The sequence below is a fragment of the Panulirus ornatus genome, chromosome 68 (genome assembly GCF_036320965.1).
Source record: "Panulirus ornatus isolate Po-2019 chromosome 68, ASM3632096v1, whole genome shotgun sequence".
Taxonomy (NCBI): Eukaryota; Metazoa; Arthropoda; class Malacostraca; order Decapoda; family Palinuridae; genus Panulirus; species Panulirus ornatus.
Window position 1 is genome coordinate 5,448,072 of NC_092291.1, and position 19,365 is coordinate 5,467,436.

General features: G+C 39.6%; 2 protein-coding genes across 2 annotated transcripts in view; both read right to left on the bottom strand.

Annotated features, from left to right (window-relative positions):
* Positions 1-19,365, bottom strand: part of LOC139747270 (polycystin family receptor for egg jelly-like) — a 113,256-nt gene that overhangs the window by 90,441 nt on the left and 3,450 nt on the right. Inside the window, exons 2-4 of the mRNA XM_071659366.1 lie at positions 16,319-16,453; positions 13,967-14,151; positions 1,241-1,462 (exon numbers count right to left, since the gene is read on the bottom strand). Coding sequence (XP_071515467.1) covers positions 1,241-1,462; positions 13,967-14,043 — 299 coding nt within the window. The 5' untranslated portion in view covers positions 14,044-14,151; positions 16,319-16,453. The remainder of the gene's footprint in view (positions 1-1,240; positions 1,463-13,966; positions 14,152-16,318; positions 16,454-19,365) is intronic.
* LOC139747271 (uncharacterized) overlaps positions 15,130-19,365 on the bottom strand; it is an 81,314-nt gene continuing 77,078 nt past the window's right edge. The window contains exons 9-10 of the mRNA XM_071659367.1: positions 16,319-16,453; positions 15,130-15,138 (exon numbers count right to left, since the gene is read on the bottom strand). Of these exons, the coding sequence (XP_071515468.1) occupies positions 15,130-15,138; positions 16,319-16,453 (144 nt within the window). The remainder of the gene's footprint in view (positions 15,139-16,318; positions 16,454-19,365) is intronic.

Below are 19,365 nucleotides of genomic sequence, written 5' to 3' on the forward strand. Positions count from 1 at the left end.
AATCAAAAATTTACTTTCTCACACTCTATCACACACTCCAACAAACCTTGCTCAAGGAGTAGTGCTACTCCTTCCTTAACTCTTGTTCTCTCACCAACCACGGACTTTACACCCAAAACATTTCCAAACCATTCTTCCCCTTTATCCTTGAGCTTTGTTTCACTCAGAGCCAGATCATCAAGGTTACTTTCCTCAAACATATTACCTATCTCTCCTTTCTTCTCATCTTGGTTACATCCCAACACATTCAGACACCCCATCTGAGCCTTTGAGGAGGATGAGCACTCCCCACTTGACTCTTTCTGTTTCCTATCTTAATCATTAAAATACAAGATGCACATTCATGCATGCGCGCATGTGTGCGTGTGTGTGTGTGTGTGTGTGTTTCAAGCCTCAATCACTCCCTGTTTAGCATTCTTATCCATACTTTGTTCTGTTTGTAGGAAAGAAACATCTGTAGAATCTTCATTCCTGCTCTAAATATTCACAGCATTCTCCACAACCTTACATACCGTCAATCTCATTCTCTTTCTTTCTGATTCAGTGAAAAGTGCATACAAAAAACTCCTTCCCCTGCATTTCATAAAAAAGAAAATGTAGTGAAGATTATCAGTAAATGGAATTTGTGGCTGAACTTGTTTAAATTTTCTAGTGTATTGCTTAACTAACACATACTAAATGACAACCTTATCAATGTTACTTCCACCGAGTTTTTCCTTTTCTGCTTGTTATTCATTCTATATCAATTATAAACGGCATATTTCATGGTAATCTTAATCATTCATCTATTAGAAGACATTCTGAATAGTTTACGAAAGATTTGTGACAAAAAAAAATAGTAAAGGGTCTTAATATTACAAACTGTGTTACTAAAGACACATAACTGAAATGATATGGCAAACTCTCACTAGGAAGTCTCCTTGATCTATCAGACATTTTGATGCTTGTGTCTAGCATAATGCAACTGTACCTTTAAAGTTTTTATAACTTTAAAACACACAGTTGATCCCTTAAAACTGTAGTCTTAGATTGTCTACTATGATTCAGAGGGCAATGTGAAGCCTGGGAAGCCTAAGTTCCAGTGCTAGATATCTTTCCCTATTCTTAGCCAAAAAAATATAAATGTTATTTTTAGGGTTGAGAAATTTACTCATTAAACAAAAGCTTCCACCAAACACTTCCTTATCTTAAAAAATGCTTTATTCTTAAAAGGAACAGTAATGTCTAAAACACTTCTTACCTAACAGGTACAGGATGGGTGCACTCAATCTTAGCTTTTGTGAGCTTCACAATCGAAAGTGAGCGCCAGTTCACCTGTGGTTTATCATAGAACATAATCTTGTCAACTATTTCAACCTCTGGCATATTACAAGGTAATGATGCAATTACCACCTGTAACATTCTCTTGTATGAGACTCTCATGTCAATGGCAAGAGCACTTATCAGGTATCTTCCCTCCTCTCTGGTGGCAAGAAAAAATAAAAATTTATTTGAATTATATACATACTTAAATACAATTATGTACAGTCAGACCATAAATCACTTTTACCCTTTCAGCATTGAACAGTACAACAAATCAAAGAAAAATCCTGAACAAAGCTCTCTCATTTAGCTTTACACTGGTAGCCCTGCTTCCTTATATTGAAATGTGTAGAGCCTTAAAAGACATATTCCTATCACTTGCCATGCTGCAATTTGCCCTATTTGGACTGAACTCTTTACATATTTTGAAATATGACTCTAATATTCAAAAACCAAGGATAAGGAAACTTAGATTGCAATCACACCAATCAAACCTACTAAGGCAAGAAAAGAAGTAATGTTCAGTTTGAAATCCATCACACCAAGAAGTACAAGTAATTTATGGTCACTGTATATACATACCTCTGTGTAAGGGGCAACACATAGTGTATATGTGTATCTGTGTGCTAGGGCATTACATTTTCCGAGTGTTGCATAGATAGGAAGATTAATTGTTGTCATTCTACCTGTCCATGCCGGCTGGCAGCAAAGCCTCACATAAGGATTTCAACAGGGACATTTTCTAAATGATATGAGACATATAAAAAATATAGCAAAGTACACTAGCCCATCAATACACCAATCTAAACAATTTCATATCAAAACATGGCCATTTGTCAATATGAGGTCTATGGTAATTTTATGGGCAGCTAAATCATCTTATCCTTACATATTGTATGATAATACTATATGATGAGTTACATGCAGTACCTACATTATTGCACATATACATGGCTACTTAGCATAAATGAGTATCTGAGATGTGGTTTTATAACTGGAACATTTTGTGCTAGTTTTGACAAAAACTTAAATGTGCATTTTCTTTAAGTTTACAATATACTGAATTCACATACTTATGCATGTAAATGAATTTAGCCTTAAGATTACTGATTAACAAGAACTATGATGACAAACTATGATTATAGACTGCTGCTACTATTCTAGCTCCGATTTATCAATATCATATCAGTTTTCATTATACTTTGTCGCTGTCTCCAGGGTTAACGAGGTAGTGCAAGAAAACAGATGAAAGAATGACCCAACCCACCCACACACACATGCATATATATACATGTCCACACACATATATTCATTTATCTACCTTATTTTGCTTTGTCGCTGTCTCCCGCGTTAGCGAGGTAACGCAAGGAAACAGACGAAAGAATGGCCCAACCCACCCACATACACATGTATATACATACACGTCCACACACGCAAATATATATACCTATACATCTCAACGTATACATATATATACACATGGAGACATACACATATATACACATGTACATAATTCATACTATCTGCCTTTATTCATTCCCATCGCCACCCTGCCACATATGAAATAACAACCCCTTCCTCCCCCATGTGCGCGAGGTAGCGCTAGGAAAAGACAATAAAGGCCACATTCATTCACACTCAATCTCTATCTGTCATGTAATAATGCACCGAAACCACAGCTTCCTTTCCACATCCAGGCCCCACACAACTTTCCATGGTTTACCCCAGACGCTTCACATGCTCTTGTTCAATCCATTGACAGCACGTCGACCCCGGTATACCACATCGTTCCAATTCACTCTATTCCTTGCACGCCTTTCACCCTCCTGCATGTTCAGGCCCCGATCACACAAAATCTTTTTCACTCCATCTTTCCACCTCCAATTTGGTCTCCCACTTCTCCTCGTTCCCTCCACCTCTGACACATATATCCTCTTGGTCAATCTTTCCTCACTCATTCTCTCCATGTGACCAAACCATTTCAAAACACCCTCTTCTGCTCTCTCAACCACACTCTTTTTATTACCACACATCTCTCTTACCCTATTATTACTTACTCGATCAAACCACCTCACACCACATATTGCCCTTAAACATCTCATTTCCAGCACATCCACCTTCCTCTCCACAACTCTATCTATAGCCCACGCCTCAAAACCATATAACATTGTTGGAAACATTATTCCCTCGAACATACCCATTTTTGCTTTCCGAGATAATGTTCTCGACTTCCACACATTCTTCAACACTCCCTGAACTTTCGCTCCCTCCCCCACCTTATGATTCACTTCTGCTTCTATGGTTCCATCTGCTGCCAAATCCACTCAATGATATCTAAAACTCTTCACTTCCTCCAGTTTTTCTCTATTCAAACTTACCTCCCAATTGACTTGTCCCTCAACCCTACTGTACCTAATAACCTTGCTCTTATTCACAATTACTCTCAGCTTTCTTCTTTCACACACTTTACCAAACTCAGTCACCAGCTTCTGCAGTTTCTTACACAAATCAGCCACCAGCTCTGTATCATCAGCGAACAACAACTGACTCACTTTCCAAGCTCTCTCATCCACAACAGACTGCATATTTGCCCCTCTTTCCAAAACTGTTGCATTTACCTCCCTAACAACCCCATCCATATACAAATTAAACAACCATGAAGACGTCAGACACCCCTGCCGCAAACTTACATTCGATGAGAACCAATCACTTTCCTCTCTTCCTACATGTACACATGCCTTACAACCTCGATAAAAACTTATCACTGCTTCTAACAACTTGCCTCCCACACCATATATTCTTAATAACTTCCATCGAGCATCTCTATCAACTCTATCATATGCCTTCTCCAGATCCATAAATGCTACATACAAATCCATTTGCTTTTCTAAGTATTTCTCACATACATTCTTCAAAGCAAACACCTGATCCACACATCCTCTACCACTTCTGAAACCACACTGCTCTTCCCCAATCTGATGCTCTGTACATGCCTTCACCCTCTCAATCAATACCCTCACATATAATTTACCAGGAATACTCAACAAACTTATACCTCTGTAATTTGAGCACTCACTCTTATCCCATTTGCCTTTGTACAATGGCACTATGCACGCATTCCACCAATCCTCAGGCACCTCACCATGAGTCATACATACATTAAATAACCTTACCAACCAGTCAACAATACAGTCACCCCCTTTTTTAATAGATTCAACTGCAATACCATCCAAACCTGCTGCCTTGCCGGCTTTCATCTTCCGCAAAGCTTTTACTACCTCTTCTCTGTTTACCTAATCATTTTCCCTAACCCTCTCACTTTGCACACCACCTCGACCAAAACAACCTATATCTGCCACTCTATCGTCAAACACATTCAACAAACCTTCAAAATACTCACTCCATCTCCTTCTCACATCACCACTACTTGTTATCACCTCCCCATTTGTGCCCTTCACTGCAGTTCCCATTTGCTCCCTTGTCTTATGCATTTTATTTTCCTCCTTCCATAACATCTTTTTATTCTCCCTAAAATTTAATGATACTCTCTCACCCCAACTCTCATTTGCCCTCTTTTTCACCTCTTGCACCTTTCTCTTGACCTCCTGTCTCTTTCTTTTATACATCTCCCACTCAATTGCATTTTTTCCCTGCAAAAATCGTCCAAACGCCTCTCTCTTCTCTTTCACTAATAATCTTACTTCTTCATCCCACCACTCACTACCCTTTCTAATCAACCCACCTCCCACTCTTCTCATGCCACAAGCATCTTTTGTGCACTCCATCACTGATTCCCTAAATACATCCCATTCCTCCCCCACTCCCCTTACTTCCATTGTTCTCACCTTTTTCCATTCTGTACTCAGTCTCTCCTGGTACTTCCTCACACAAGTCTCCTTCCCAAGCTCACTTACTCTCACCACCCTCTTCACCCCAACATTCACTCTTCTTTTCTGAAAACCCATACAAATCTTCACCTTAGCCTCCACAAGATAATGATCAGACATCCCTCCAGTTGCACCTCTCAGCACATTAACTTCCAAAAGTCTCTCTTTCGCGTGCCTGTCAATTAACACGTAATCCAATAACGCTCTCTGGCCATCTCTCCTACTTACATACGTATACTTATGTATATCTCGCTTTTTAAACCAGGTGTTCCCAATCACCATATATATATATATATCTATATATATATATATATATATATATATATATATATATATATATATATATATATATATATATATATATATATATATATATATATATATTATTATTATTATTATTTTGCTCTGTAGCTGTCTCCCGCGTTTGCGAGGTAGCGCAAGGAAACAGACGAAAGAAATGGCCCATTATTCATATATATATATATATATATATATATATATATATATATATATATATATATATATATATATATATATATATATATATTTTTTTTTTTTTTTTTTTTTGCTTTGTCGCTGTCTCCCGCGTTTGCGAGGTAGCGCAAGGAAACAGACGAAAGAAATGGCCCAACCCACCCCCGTACACATGTATATACATACGTCCACACACGCAAAATATACATACCTACACAGCTTTCCATGGTTTACCCCAGACGCTTCACATGCCCCGATTCAATCCACTGACAGCACGTCAACCCCGGTATACCACATCACTCCAATTCACTCTATTCCTTGCCCTCCTTTCACCCTCCTGCATGTTCAGGCCCCGATCACACAAAATCTTTTTCACTCCATCTTTCCACCTCCAATTTGGTCTCCCTCTTCTCCTCGTTCCCTCCACCTCCGACACATATATCCTCTTGGTCAATCTTTCCTCACTCATTCTCTCCATGTCCCCAAACCATTTCAAAACACCCTCTTCTGCTCTCTCAACCACGCTCTTTTTATTTCCACACATCTCTCTTACCCTTACGTTACTTACTCGATCAAACCACCTCACACCACACATTGTCCTCAAACATCTCATTTCCAGCACATCCATCCTCCTGCGCACAACTCTATCCATAGCCCACGCCTCGCAACCATACAACATTGTTGGAACCACTATTCCTTCAAACATATTCATTTTTGCTTTCCGCGATAATGTTCTCGACTTCCACACATTCTTCAAGGCTCCCAGAATTTTCGCCCTCTCCCCCACCCTATGATCCACTTCCGCTTCCATGGTTCCATCCGCTGCCAGATCCACTCCCAGATATCTAAAACACTTCACTTCCTCCAGTTTTTCTCCATTCAAACTCACCTCCCAATTGACTTGACCCTCAACCCTACTGTACCTAATAACCTTGCTCTTATTCACATTTACTCTTAACTTTCTTCTTTCACACACTTTACCAAACTCAGTCACCAGCTTCTGCAGTTTCTCACATGAATCAGCCACCAGCGCTGTATCATCAGCGAACAACAACTGACTCACTTGCCAAGCTCTCTCATCCCCAACAGACTTCATACTTGCCCCTCTTTCCAAAACTCTTGCATTCACCTCCCTAACAACCCCATCCATAAACAAATTAAACAACCATGGAGACATCACACACCCCTGCCGCAAACCTACATTCACTGAGAACCAATCACTTTCCTCTCTTCCTACACGTACACATGCCTTACATCCTCGATAAAAACTTTTCACTGCTTCTAACAACTTGCCTCCCACACCATATATTCTTAATACCTTCCACAGAGCATCTCTATCAACTCTATCATATATATATCATATATATATTATCCCTGGGGATAGGGGAGAAAGAATACTTCCCACGTATTCCCTGCGTGTCGTAGAAGGCGACTAAAAGGGGGAGGGAGCGGGGGACTGGAAATCCTCCCCTCTTGTTTTATTTTAAATTTTCCAAAAGAAGGAACAGAGAAGGGGGTCAGGAGAGGATATTCCCTCAGAGGCCCAGTCCTCTGTTCTTAACGCTACCTTGCTAACGCGGGAAATGGCGAATAGTTTGAAAGAAAGAAAGAAAATAATATATATATATATATATATATATATATATATATATATATATATATATATATATATATATATATATATATATATATTTATTTTTTTTTTTATACTTTGTCGCTGTCTCCCGCGTTTGCGAGGTAGCGCAAGGAAACAGACGAAAGAAATGGCCCAACCCCCCCCCATACACATGTATATATATACATCCACACACGCAAATATACATACCTACACAGCTTTCCATGGTTTACCCCAGACGCTTCACATGCCTTGATTCAATCCACTGACAGCACGTCAGCCCCGGTATACCACATCGCTCCAATTCACTCTATTCCTTGCCCTCCTTTCACCCTCCTGCATGTTCAGGCCCCGATCACACAAAATCTTTTTCACTCCATCTTTCCACCTCCAATTTGGTCTCCCTCTTCTCCTTGTTCCCTCCACCTCCGACACATATATCCTCTTGGTCAATCTTTCCTCACTCATCCTCTCCATGTGCCCAAACCACTTCAAAACACCCTCTTCTGCTCTCTCAACCACGCTCTTTTTATTTCCACACATCTCTCTTACCCTTACGTTACTCACTCGATCAAACCACCTCACACCACACACTGTCCTCAAACATCTCATTTCCAGCACATCCATCCTCCTGCGCACAACTCTATCCATAGCCCACGCCTCGCAACCATACAACATTGTTGGAACCACTATTCCTTCAAACATACCCATTTATGCTTTCCGAGATAATGTTCTCGACTTCCACACATTCTTCAAGGCCCCCAGAATTTTCGCCCCCTCCCCCACCCTATGATCCACTTCCGCTTCCATGGTTGCATCCGCTGCCAGATCCACTCCCAGATATCTAAAACACTTCACTTCCTCCAGTTTTTCTCCATTCAAACTCACCTCCCAATTGACTTGACCCTCAACCCTACTGTACCTAATAACCTTATATATATATATATAAGAGTAAATGTGAATAAGAGCAAGGTTATTAGGTACAGTAGGGTTGAGGGTCAAGTCAATTGGGAGGTGAGTTTGAATGGAGAAAAACTGGAGGAAGTAAAGTGTTTTAGATATCTGGGAGTGGATCTGGCAGCGGATGGAACCATGGAAGCGGAAGTGGATCATAGGATGGGGGAGGGGGCGAAAATTCTGGGAGCCTTGAAGAATGTGTGGAAGTCGAGAACATTATCTCGGAAAGCAAAAATGGGCATGTTTGAAGGAATAGTGGTTCCAACAATGTTGTATGGTTGCGAGGCGTGGGCTATGGATAGAGTGGTGCGCAGGAGGATGGATGTGCTGGAAATGAGATGTTTGAGGACAATGTGTGGTGTGAGGTGGTTTGATCGAGTAAGTAACGTAAGGGTAAGAGAGATGTGTGGAAATAAAATGAGCGTTGTTGAGAGAGCAGAAGAGGGTGTTTTGAAATGGTTTGGGCACATGGAGAGAATGAGTGAGGAAAGATTCACCAAGAGGATATATGTGTCGTAGGTGGAGGGAACGAGGAGAAGAGGGAGACCAAATTGGAGGTGGAAAGATGGAGTGAAAAAGACTTTGTGTGATCAGGGCCTGAACATGCAGGAGGGTGAAAGGAGGGCAAGGAATAGAGTGAATTGGAGCTATGTGGTATACCGGGGTTGACGTGCTGTCAGTGGATTGAATCAGGGCATGTGAAGCGTCTGGGGTAAACCATGGAAAGTTGTGTAGGTATGTATATTTGTGTGTGTGGACGTATGTATATACATGTGTCTCGGGGTGGGTTGGGCCATTTCTTTCATCTGTTTCCTTGCGCTACCTCGCAAACGCGGGAGACCGGCAAAAAAAGAAAAAAATATATATATATATTTTATTTATTTTGCTTTGTCGCTGTCTCCCACGTTTGCTAGGTAGCGCAAGGAAACAGACGAAAGAAATGGCCCAACCCACCCCCATACACATGTATATACATACACGTCCACACATGCAAATATACATACCCATACATCTCAATGCACACATATATATATATATACACACACAGACACATACATATATACACATGCACACAATTCACAGTCTGCCTTTATTCATTCCCATCGCCACCTCGCCACACATGGAATAACATCCCCCTCCCCCCTCATGTGTGCAAGGTAGTGCTAGGAAAAGACAAGAAAAGCCCCATTCATTCACACTCAGTCTCTAGCTGTCATGCAATAATGCCCGAAACCACAACTCCCTTTCCATATCCAGGCCCCGCAAAACATTCCATGCTTTACCTCAGACGCTACACATACCCTAAATCAATCCACTGACAGCACGTCGACCCAGGTATACCACATCATTCCAAGTCACTCTATTCCATGCGCGCCTTTCATCATCCTGTATGTTCAGGCCCTGATCGCTTAAAATTTTTTTCACTCCATCCTTCCACCTCCAATTTGGTCTCTCACTTCTCCTTGTTCCCTCCACCTCTGACACATATATCTGCTTTGTCAATCTTTCCTGACTCATTCTTTCCATGTGACAAAACCACTTCAATACACCCTCTTCTGTTCTCTCAACCACACACTTTTTATTACTACACATCTCTCTCACCCTTTAATTACTTACTCGATCAAACCACCTCACACCACATACTGTCCTCAAACATCTTATTTCCAACACATCCACCCTCCTCCGCACAACCCTATCTATAGCCCATGCCTTACAACCATATAACATTGTTGGAACCACTTTTCTTTCAAACATACCCATTTTTGCTTTCCAAGATAACGTTCTTGCCTTCCACACATTCTTCAATGCTCCCAGAACCTTCGCCCCCTACGCCACCCTGTAACTCACTTCTGCTTCATGGTTCCATCCGCTGCTAAATACACTCCCAGATATCTAAAACACTTCACTTCCTTCAGTTTTTCTCAATTCAAACTCACCTCCCAATTTACTTGTCCCTCAACCCTACTAAACCTAATAACTTTGCTCTTATTCACATTTACTCTTAGCTTTCTTCTTTCACACACTTTACCGAACTCAGTCACCAGCTTCTGCAGTTTCTCACCCGAATCAGCCACCAGCACTGTATCATCGGCGAACAACAACTGACACTTCCCAAGCCCTCTCATCCACGACAGACTGCATACTTGCCCTTCTCTCCAAAACTCTTGCATTCACCTCCCTAACAACCCCATCCATAATCAAATTAAACAATCATGGAGACATCACGCATCCTTGCCACAAATCGACATTCACTGGGAACTAATCACTTTCCTCTCTCCCTACTCATACACATGCCTTACATCCTCAATAAAAGCTTTTCACTGCTTCTTGCAACTTACCTCCCACACCATATACTCTTAATACCTTCCACAGAGCATCTCTATCAACTCTATCATATGCCTTCTTCAGATCCATAAATGCTACATACAAATCCATCTGTTTTACTAAGTATTTTTCACATACATTCTTCAAAGCAAACACCTGATCCACACATACTATACCACTTCTGAAACCACACTACTCTTCCCTAATCTGATGCTCTGTACATGCCTTCACCCTCTCAATCAATGCCCTCCCATATAATTTCCCAGGAATACTCAACAAACTTATATCTCTGTAATTTGAACACTCACCTTTATCTCCTTTGCCTTTGTACAATGGCATTATACATGCATTCTGCCAATCCTTAGGCACTTCTCCATGAACCATACATAAAGTGAATATCCTTACCAACCAGTCAACAACACAGTCACCCCCTTTTTTTATTAATTCCACAGCAATAACATCCAAACCCGCCGCCTTGCCAACTTTCATATTCCGCAAAACTTTCACTACCTCTTCTCTGTTTACCAAATCATTCTCCCTGACCCTCTCACTTTGCACACCACCTTGACCAAAACACCCTATATCTGCCACTCTATCATCAAACACATTCAACAAACCTTCAAAATACTTACTCCATATCCCTCTCACTTCACCATTACTTGTTACTTCCCCATTTGTCCCCTTCACCGATATTCCCATTTGTTCTCTTGTCTTATGCACTTTATTTACCTCCTTCCAAAATATCTTTTTATTCTCCCTAAAATTTAATGATACTCTCTCACCCCAACTCTCATTTGCCCTCTTTTTCACCTCGTGCACCTTTCTCTTGACCTCTTGCCTCTTTCTTTTATACATCTCCCAATCATTTGCACTATTTCCCTGCAAAAATTGTCCAAATGCCTCTCTCTTCTCTTTCACTAACAATCTTACTTCTTCATCCCACCACTCACTACCCTTTCCAATCTGCCCACCTCCCACCTTTCTCATGCCAAAAGCATCTTTTGCGCAAGCCATCACTGCTTCCCTAAATACATCCCATTCCTCCCCCACTCCCCTTACGTCATTTGCTTTCACCTTTTTCCATTCTGCGCTCAATCTCTCCTGGTACTTCCTTACACAAGTCTCCTTTCCAAGCTCACTTACTCTTACTACTCCCTTTACCCCAACATTCTCCCTGTTTTTCTGAAAACCTCTAAATATATTCACCTTTGCCTCCACAAGATAATGATCAGACATTCCTCCAGTTGCACCTCTCTGCACATTTATATCCAAACGTCTCTCTTTCACACGCCTATCAATTAATACTAATCCAATAATGCTGTCTGGCCATCTCTCCTAATTACATATGTATACTTATGTATATCTCTCTTTTTAAACCAGGTATTCCCAATCACCAGTCCTTTTTCAGCACAGAAATCTGCAAGCTCTTCACTATTTCCATTTACAACACTGAACACCCCATGTACACCAATTATACCCTCAACTGCCACATTACTCACCTTTGCATTCAAATCACCTATCACTATAATCCAGTCTCACGCATCAAAGCTGCTAACACACTCACTCAGCTGCAACCAAAAACTTGCCTCTCATGATCTTTCTTCTCATGACCAGGTGCACAGGCACCAATAATCACCCATCTCTCTCCATCAACTTTCAGTTTTACTCTTATCAATCTCGAGTTTACTTTCTTACACTCTATCACATACTCCCACAACTCCTGCTTCAGGAGTAGTGCTACTCCTTGCTTTGCTCTTGTCCTCTCACCAACCCCTGACTTTACTCCCAAAACATTTCCAAACCACTCTTCCCCTTTACCCTTGAGCTTTGTTTCACTCAGAGCCAAAACATACAGGTTCCTTTCCTCAAACATACTACCTATCTCTCCTTTTTCTCATCTTGGTTACATCCACACACATTCAGACATCCCAATCTGAGCCTTTGAGGAAGATGAGCACTCCCCGCATGACTCCCTCTTCTGTTTACCCTTTTAGAAAGTTAAAATACAAGGAGGGAAGGGTTTCTAGCCCCCTGCTCCCGTCCCTTTAGTCGCCTTCTAAGACACGCGGGGACTGCGTGGGAAGTATTCTTTCTCCCCTATCTCCAGGGATAATGTATCATGTATCTTTTTTTTTTTTTTTTTTTTCCAAAAGAAGGAACAGAGAAGAGGGCCAGGTGAGGATATTCCCTCAAAGGCCCAGTCCTCTGTTCTTAACGCTACCTCGCTATCGCGGGAAATAGCGAATAGTATGAAAAAAAAAAAAAAAATCTACTACTACTACTATATATGCTGATACAAATACCCTAACGTACACCAGGTACCCATTTATCACCAAGAAGATGAATATCTGTGTTGGGTATAGACCAACTGCCATGACCAGGATTCGAATCAATGTGGGTCCAACGCAAGGATATTCTGAGCTGACCCATGGTCAGTATTGCTAAACACTTCACCACGGAGGCCTGTGAGTGTGCGTATGTGTAAGCGAGAGTGTGTGTGTGTGTGTGTGTGTGTGTGTGTGTGTGTGTGAGGAAAAAGTTAACCTATGACTGAACCCATAATGGGTATGTCAAAGGTCATTGGTATCAAAGGTGTAGTGATGATGGACTTCACAGTGAAGATGAGGGTGTAGTAAGTGTATAGTGATGATGGGCTCTGCACTGAAAATGAGGGTGAAGATGGGTATAGTGAACACAAAATGATCAAATCTAGGTTCAAGGCTGGTCTTAGACTTAGCTTAACAAAAAATGGGTATTCTGAAAAAGAAGTTAAAGCAAAGAATATAATAACCATAAAATGACCTCAGCCAAGTTTAAGGCTGGCCACAGCAATCGGAGATTGATTTTGTCATAAAAATATGTCCTTTCAAGCATGTCTTAGGCAAAGTAATTTTTTTTTCCTGATGTTTTTCATTATGATAATAACATCTCATATGATGGATGATTTCTCCTAATAATATCAAAATTAACACTGTGGAGAAAAAGAAGTAATAGAAACAGGTGTTAGATGGACTAGATTGGTACAGAAACTAAAGTAGGATTTTGAAAAAGTCATCCTTTATCATACAAAACATAAGTAAAGTTCAATTTGTGATTATGTAACATCATATGCATTGCATTCTATGCTCATGGATATAGCCTCACAATACAGAACTCAATTTTCTCTTGTTTTGTAAAATTACTGTTAACCAATTCAATAAAAAAAATTCAAGGCTGAAATCTTTGCTGATTTACCATAGTTCATTAAAGCATGATGAAAATGAAAAAAAAAAAAAAGAAATCACTAGGAAAAGAATTATCTTCAAAATAGAAGTGAATGACAATAAAATGTTCAAATCAACAGTGAAAAAAAAAAGTTATTACAGAGAGTAATAATACTGATAATGTCGGTGAAAAGAGCACCTACTTGTACACGTGATGCAAAGGCATTGGATTTTGGTGTGGACCGATGAAAGTAGCATTTGGGTAGTTCTTGACACACATGGCCTCATAACCATAAGTCTCATGAGAGCTGTTGTCACCAAAGTCAATCAAGAGGCATGACACTGGTGGCAACACTGTAAACGTTGCATTCAATTCCTTAGCCACATTCTGGTGAGAAAAAATTTTTACCATCAGATAGGGATATGATATCATCTATTTATGCTCTTATTCTTATTCTTATATACTACATTATACAAGTCACTGAACAAACTGGCTTTTTTGTCAAATCTTAGAACTTGCTCAATATATCCAGTCTGCATTAATACTTAGGCAAACTCTATCACCAATCAGTTTCATTCTACTTCCTGTAGTTCAAGTGTATGCAGGCAGAAAATTCTACTGCAACTAATTTTGCAGATGTGATGGTCACCAAATGCATCTTGGATCAAATAAAAGAAGAAAGACAGCATGATTCACTTTGGACCATACAAAAGAATTAGAAATGAAATAGTTCATTTTTACGTAAAATCTTACTGTATGAGTTAAAACACTACATTGCACTCTGGTTTCCAGTAAAGTTAGGTATATGTCTTTTTAATATTATCCTTTGATTCTTCTTAGTTTTAGAAGACAGAATTTCTTCATATATACTGTATTCTTCTGTTAAGGTTGGAGCCATTTAACAAGGTTTACAAGGTATGAATCTTTTAATCAAATGTTTGGTGCACTTACTCAGATGTTCTCTTTCAGACCATTTCTTTATATAACAATCCAATATCTGGACTGTTATCTTACATGATAATTCTGCTTACAACTGTTTCTTTGTTCCAAATGTACATCATTAAGAACAATCAAATTACATTTTTAACGTCACTTTTTGAGTCAGCTTTGTAAGGATTCAAAGACCCTGGAAATGGCAGATGTCAAAGCAATAGGATAAAAGTTAGAGTGGTCAGAACGGTTACCCTTCTTTGGGATGGGATGTATCAATGCATGTTTCCAAGAAGGAAAAGTTTCGATTCTTAAACAGAAATGGAACAGGCAAGCAAGCACAGGTACAAGTTCAGATGCATACTCTTTCAGTATATGGGGATGGATGCCATCAGGACCATAAGCATTGCTTGTGTCCAGAGGGAGAAGTAATTTTCAGAAAGTCTGAAAAGAGATAACAGAGAGGGACATTGGATTAGAAACAGGAGCACCACGGGGTGAAGGAATGTTAGAGTCATTCAATGTGGAGTTACAGGAGAGATGGGAACCAAAGAGAGTTGTTGCTTTATCTACCAGACAGACAGATATAGTACCTTCAGAACAGAAAAGTGAAGGGAAGGTAGAGTGACAGAAGTTGTTAGACCAGAAAGACCTCTTAAGTGAATGACAAGGAGAGGTTATCGCACTTCCTATGAATAAGGGAACACATTGCCAGATGGATAACACACTTGCAATGATTATGGGCAGCGACAAAAAATGAATGATAGCTTGAGGAGGGGAATTTTTCCAAGCCCAAGATGCCTGATCCCTTACCTATACAGCCTCAGAACAGGAATGGTTGAACCATGGATTGGAAGAAAAAATCATCTTGGAGGAAGAGGGTATAGATGCTTCCATTCCACAAGAATAACCTCTGCTATGTGTCTGGCAGACACAGAAGCATCACCACATAAGAGACAGTAATTTACCTAAGTCCGAAAAGAAGTACCACATTCCAATCAGCTTTGTTAAGGTGCCAGAATTTACACTTAGAAGGGGCTGCTGGAGGGGATTGTGCCATTAAATTAGATACATTTATGAAAGTATGATCAGATGAACTAATTGGGAGTGAGACTATAAAGTTACACTGGGATGGACTCCCACGTGAAAAACAGATCCAGAATGTTAGTAGAATTGTCACAGCTATCAGGAATATGGGTAGGGTGGGATATAATTTGAGACTGGAGAACATGAGGGCTTCAATCCCTCCACCATCCGTATGGAACAAATTCAAACATTCCCTACAATGAATGTTGAAATCCCAGAAGTAGTGGATCTTAGCATGCAGGCAGGAGGATGTCACAGTCTTATGGCAAGAGTTTAGATAGTCAAAGATATAAAATTTGTGTAATTAGGAAAGCAATAGGCAAAATGGATGAAAAGAATGGAAGCTGGGAGACAGAACCTTGAGCCACATAACATCTAATACATTTATCTTTCAGTCACTAGGTTTTACTTCAAATTACAATGCCTGAGGCTCATTCTAACTCCTCTACTATCTCTTGTATATCTCTTGAAAGGCTCTCCCTCGATAATTCCTCCTCATTACCAATAAACTAACTCTACTCTGGCTTCCCTCTCTTACCGGTTCAACAACAGCTCCATCATCATCAAGTTCAAATCCCTGCAGCTTTTCGAGGACAACTACTAAGAAAGGGTCAGAATTAATCCAACCTTGTACAGAGTTGTAGCCAGACACCACAACTTGATATTCACCTTCCTGAAAACAAATGCACACAAGATTAATTGCACTAATAAAATATTTCTATACCTACTACTACTCCAAAATCTACAATAAGTAAAATGATCTTCTGAAGTTGCCACATTATGATATGTAATATGCAATTAATGATTCCTGTAAATAAATGAAAACTTCATTAGAATACCAGGCTCACAAAAGAAAAAATTTCTACTTTCAGTACAAATCAAGGTCCATCATCTCAGTAATGGCCACAACAGACAATCATTCTAGTAATGGCTGAGACTAACAACTGTCTCAGTAATGACCACAATTAACGACTGCTTTTGTAATGGCTACAATTAAAGCCTGCTTTAGTAACAGCCACAACTAATGATAATCAAAGTAATGGCTACAACTGCCATTCATCACAGTAATGGCCATGACTAAAGATCATCTTAGTAATGGCCAAAACTAATGACTATCTCAGTAATGGCAAGGACTACAGATCACCTCAGCAATGGCCACAAATACTGATCATCTCAGCAATGGCCACAAATACTGATCATCTCAGCAAAGGCCACAGCTACCATGAACTCAGTAATGCCCACAAATACTGGTCATCTCAGTAATGGCCACAACTAGCAATCATCTAAGTAATATTCCAAACAAATGATAGTCTCAATGATGGCCACAACTAGATTGTCTCATTAACAGCAAAATGAACACTCATCTCATTAATATCCACAACTAACAATCACCTCAATATTGGCCACATAATTCCATCACAACATGTTTCAACCTTGCCACTCTCTGCAGACCCCTGACATTGTATATTGTATGATTTTCCTATCTACAACCCTGTCACACTCTGCAGAACCCTGACATTGTATATTGTATAATTGTCTATGTTGACATACAAGAAGAATGGTGTCAAGTTTTGTATACACTTATTACTTATAGTAAAATGGGGTTTAAGGAAAATCTTTAGAAATATTTTTGAATAATGGTCAAGTAGCTTGAGGAAATCAAAAATATGAGCTTGTAAAACACTTACGCTTCTGTATGGTTCTGAACCTCCAAAATTATCACCACTCTTTGACACTGGCATTTGACTCTAAACTCCAAAACCTAATTGGACATAAAAATTCATAAGGAGCTACCGTGTCACAATTTTTATCAGTACCCATTTAAACCACTTATAAGACAATATGTGTGTAACAATTTAGCAGCATTTTCATTCAGGCAACCCAGCAAGCTGGGTCAATATTCACCCATCAGTTTGTCAGATATTGTATTCACAGGTGACTTTACTAAATATAATCCAACATTCCATATGTAATATATTGGCAAATGTACATGGAGGATAAATACAATCAGCTTACTTGGGCTCTTGTAAATCTGGTTTCAAGTTGACAACATCTGATACTTTCCCTCTTCTTAGATGCAGTCACCTTTTTAATGCAGACTTTCTCAAGTAGTTCTTAACAGTGAAGTAAGCAATCTTATTTCTTTATAGGGTTCTTTCTAGTTACCAACAAATTGGTATTCTCTTATACTTAGATGTCTGAGATGTTGTTATGGTAAATGGTAGCAAAAGGGTAGCTAACATTTCTATTTCATACATTTACATGAAACTATTTTAGTCTTTCATTTTCCACACCTATATGAAACTATTTCATTCTTTTATATTTGGTGTAGATATACATAAAACTATTTCAATCTATAATATTCACATTAAGTATGTTTCATGGTCATTTATATGAACCTATTTAAGTCTTTCATATATTGTAATTTACATGAAATCATTTCATTCTTTCATATTCTGTGCATGTACATAAAACTATTCAAGTCTTTCATATTCATATTCAGTATGTTTCATGGACATTCACATGAAACTATTTCAGTTTTTACATTAATCCCTCTTTTATAATAGCACAATTTTCAACTTGTTTCAAGGTATACAGTAAGTGTATCACTGCACTATATTGTGTTTCATGGTATAAAGTGAAATTTTTATACCATAATATATTCAATATGCTTCATAATCACAAGTTTATAGCACTATATTCAGTATGTTTCATGGTATAAAGCAAGTTTATTATAGCACTATATTCAGTATGATACATGTTACACAGTATCTATTATTTTTTTTCTTTTTTTTTTTTGCTTTGTCGCTGTCTCCCGCGTTTGCGAGGTAGCGCAAGGAAACAGACGAAAGAAATGGCCCAACCCACCCCCATACACATGTATATACATACACGTCCACACACGCAAATATACATACCTATACATCTCAATGTACACATATATATACACACACAGACACATATATATATATACCCATGCACACAATTCACACTGTCTGCCTTTATTTATTCCCATCGCCACCTCGCCACACATGGAATACCATCCCCTCCCCCCTCATGTGTGCGATGTAGCGCTAGGAAAAGACAATAAAGGCCCCATTCGTTCACACTCAGTCTCTAGCTGTCATGCAATAATGCCCGAAACCACAGCTCCCTTTCCACATCCAGGCCCCACACAACTTTCCATGGTTTACCCCAGACGCTTCACATGCCCTGATTCAATCCACTGACAGCGTGTCAACACCGGTATACCACATCGATCCAATTCACTTTATTCCTTGCCCGCCTTTCACCCTCCTGCATGTTCAGGCCCCAATCACTCATAATCTTTTTCACTGCATCTTTCCACCTCCAATTTGGTCTCCCACTTCTCCTCATTCCCTCCACCTCCGACACATATATCCTCTTGGTCAATCTTTCCTCACTCATTCTCTCCATGTGCCCAAACCATTTCAAAACACCCTCTTCTGCTCTCTCAACCACGCTCTTTTTATTTCCACACATCTCTCTTACCCTTACATTACTTACTCGATCAAACCACCTCACACCACACATTGTCCTCAGACATCTCATTTCCAGCACATC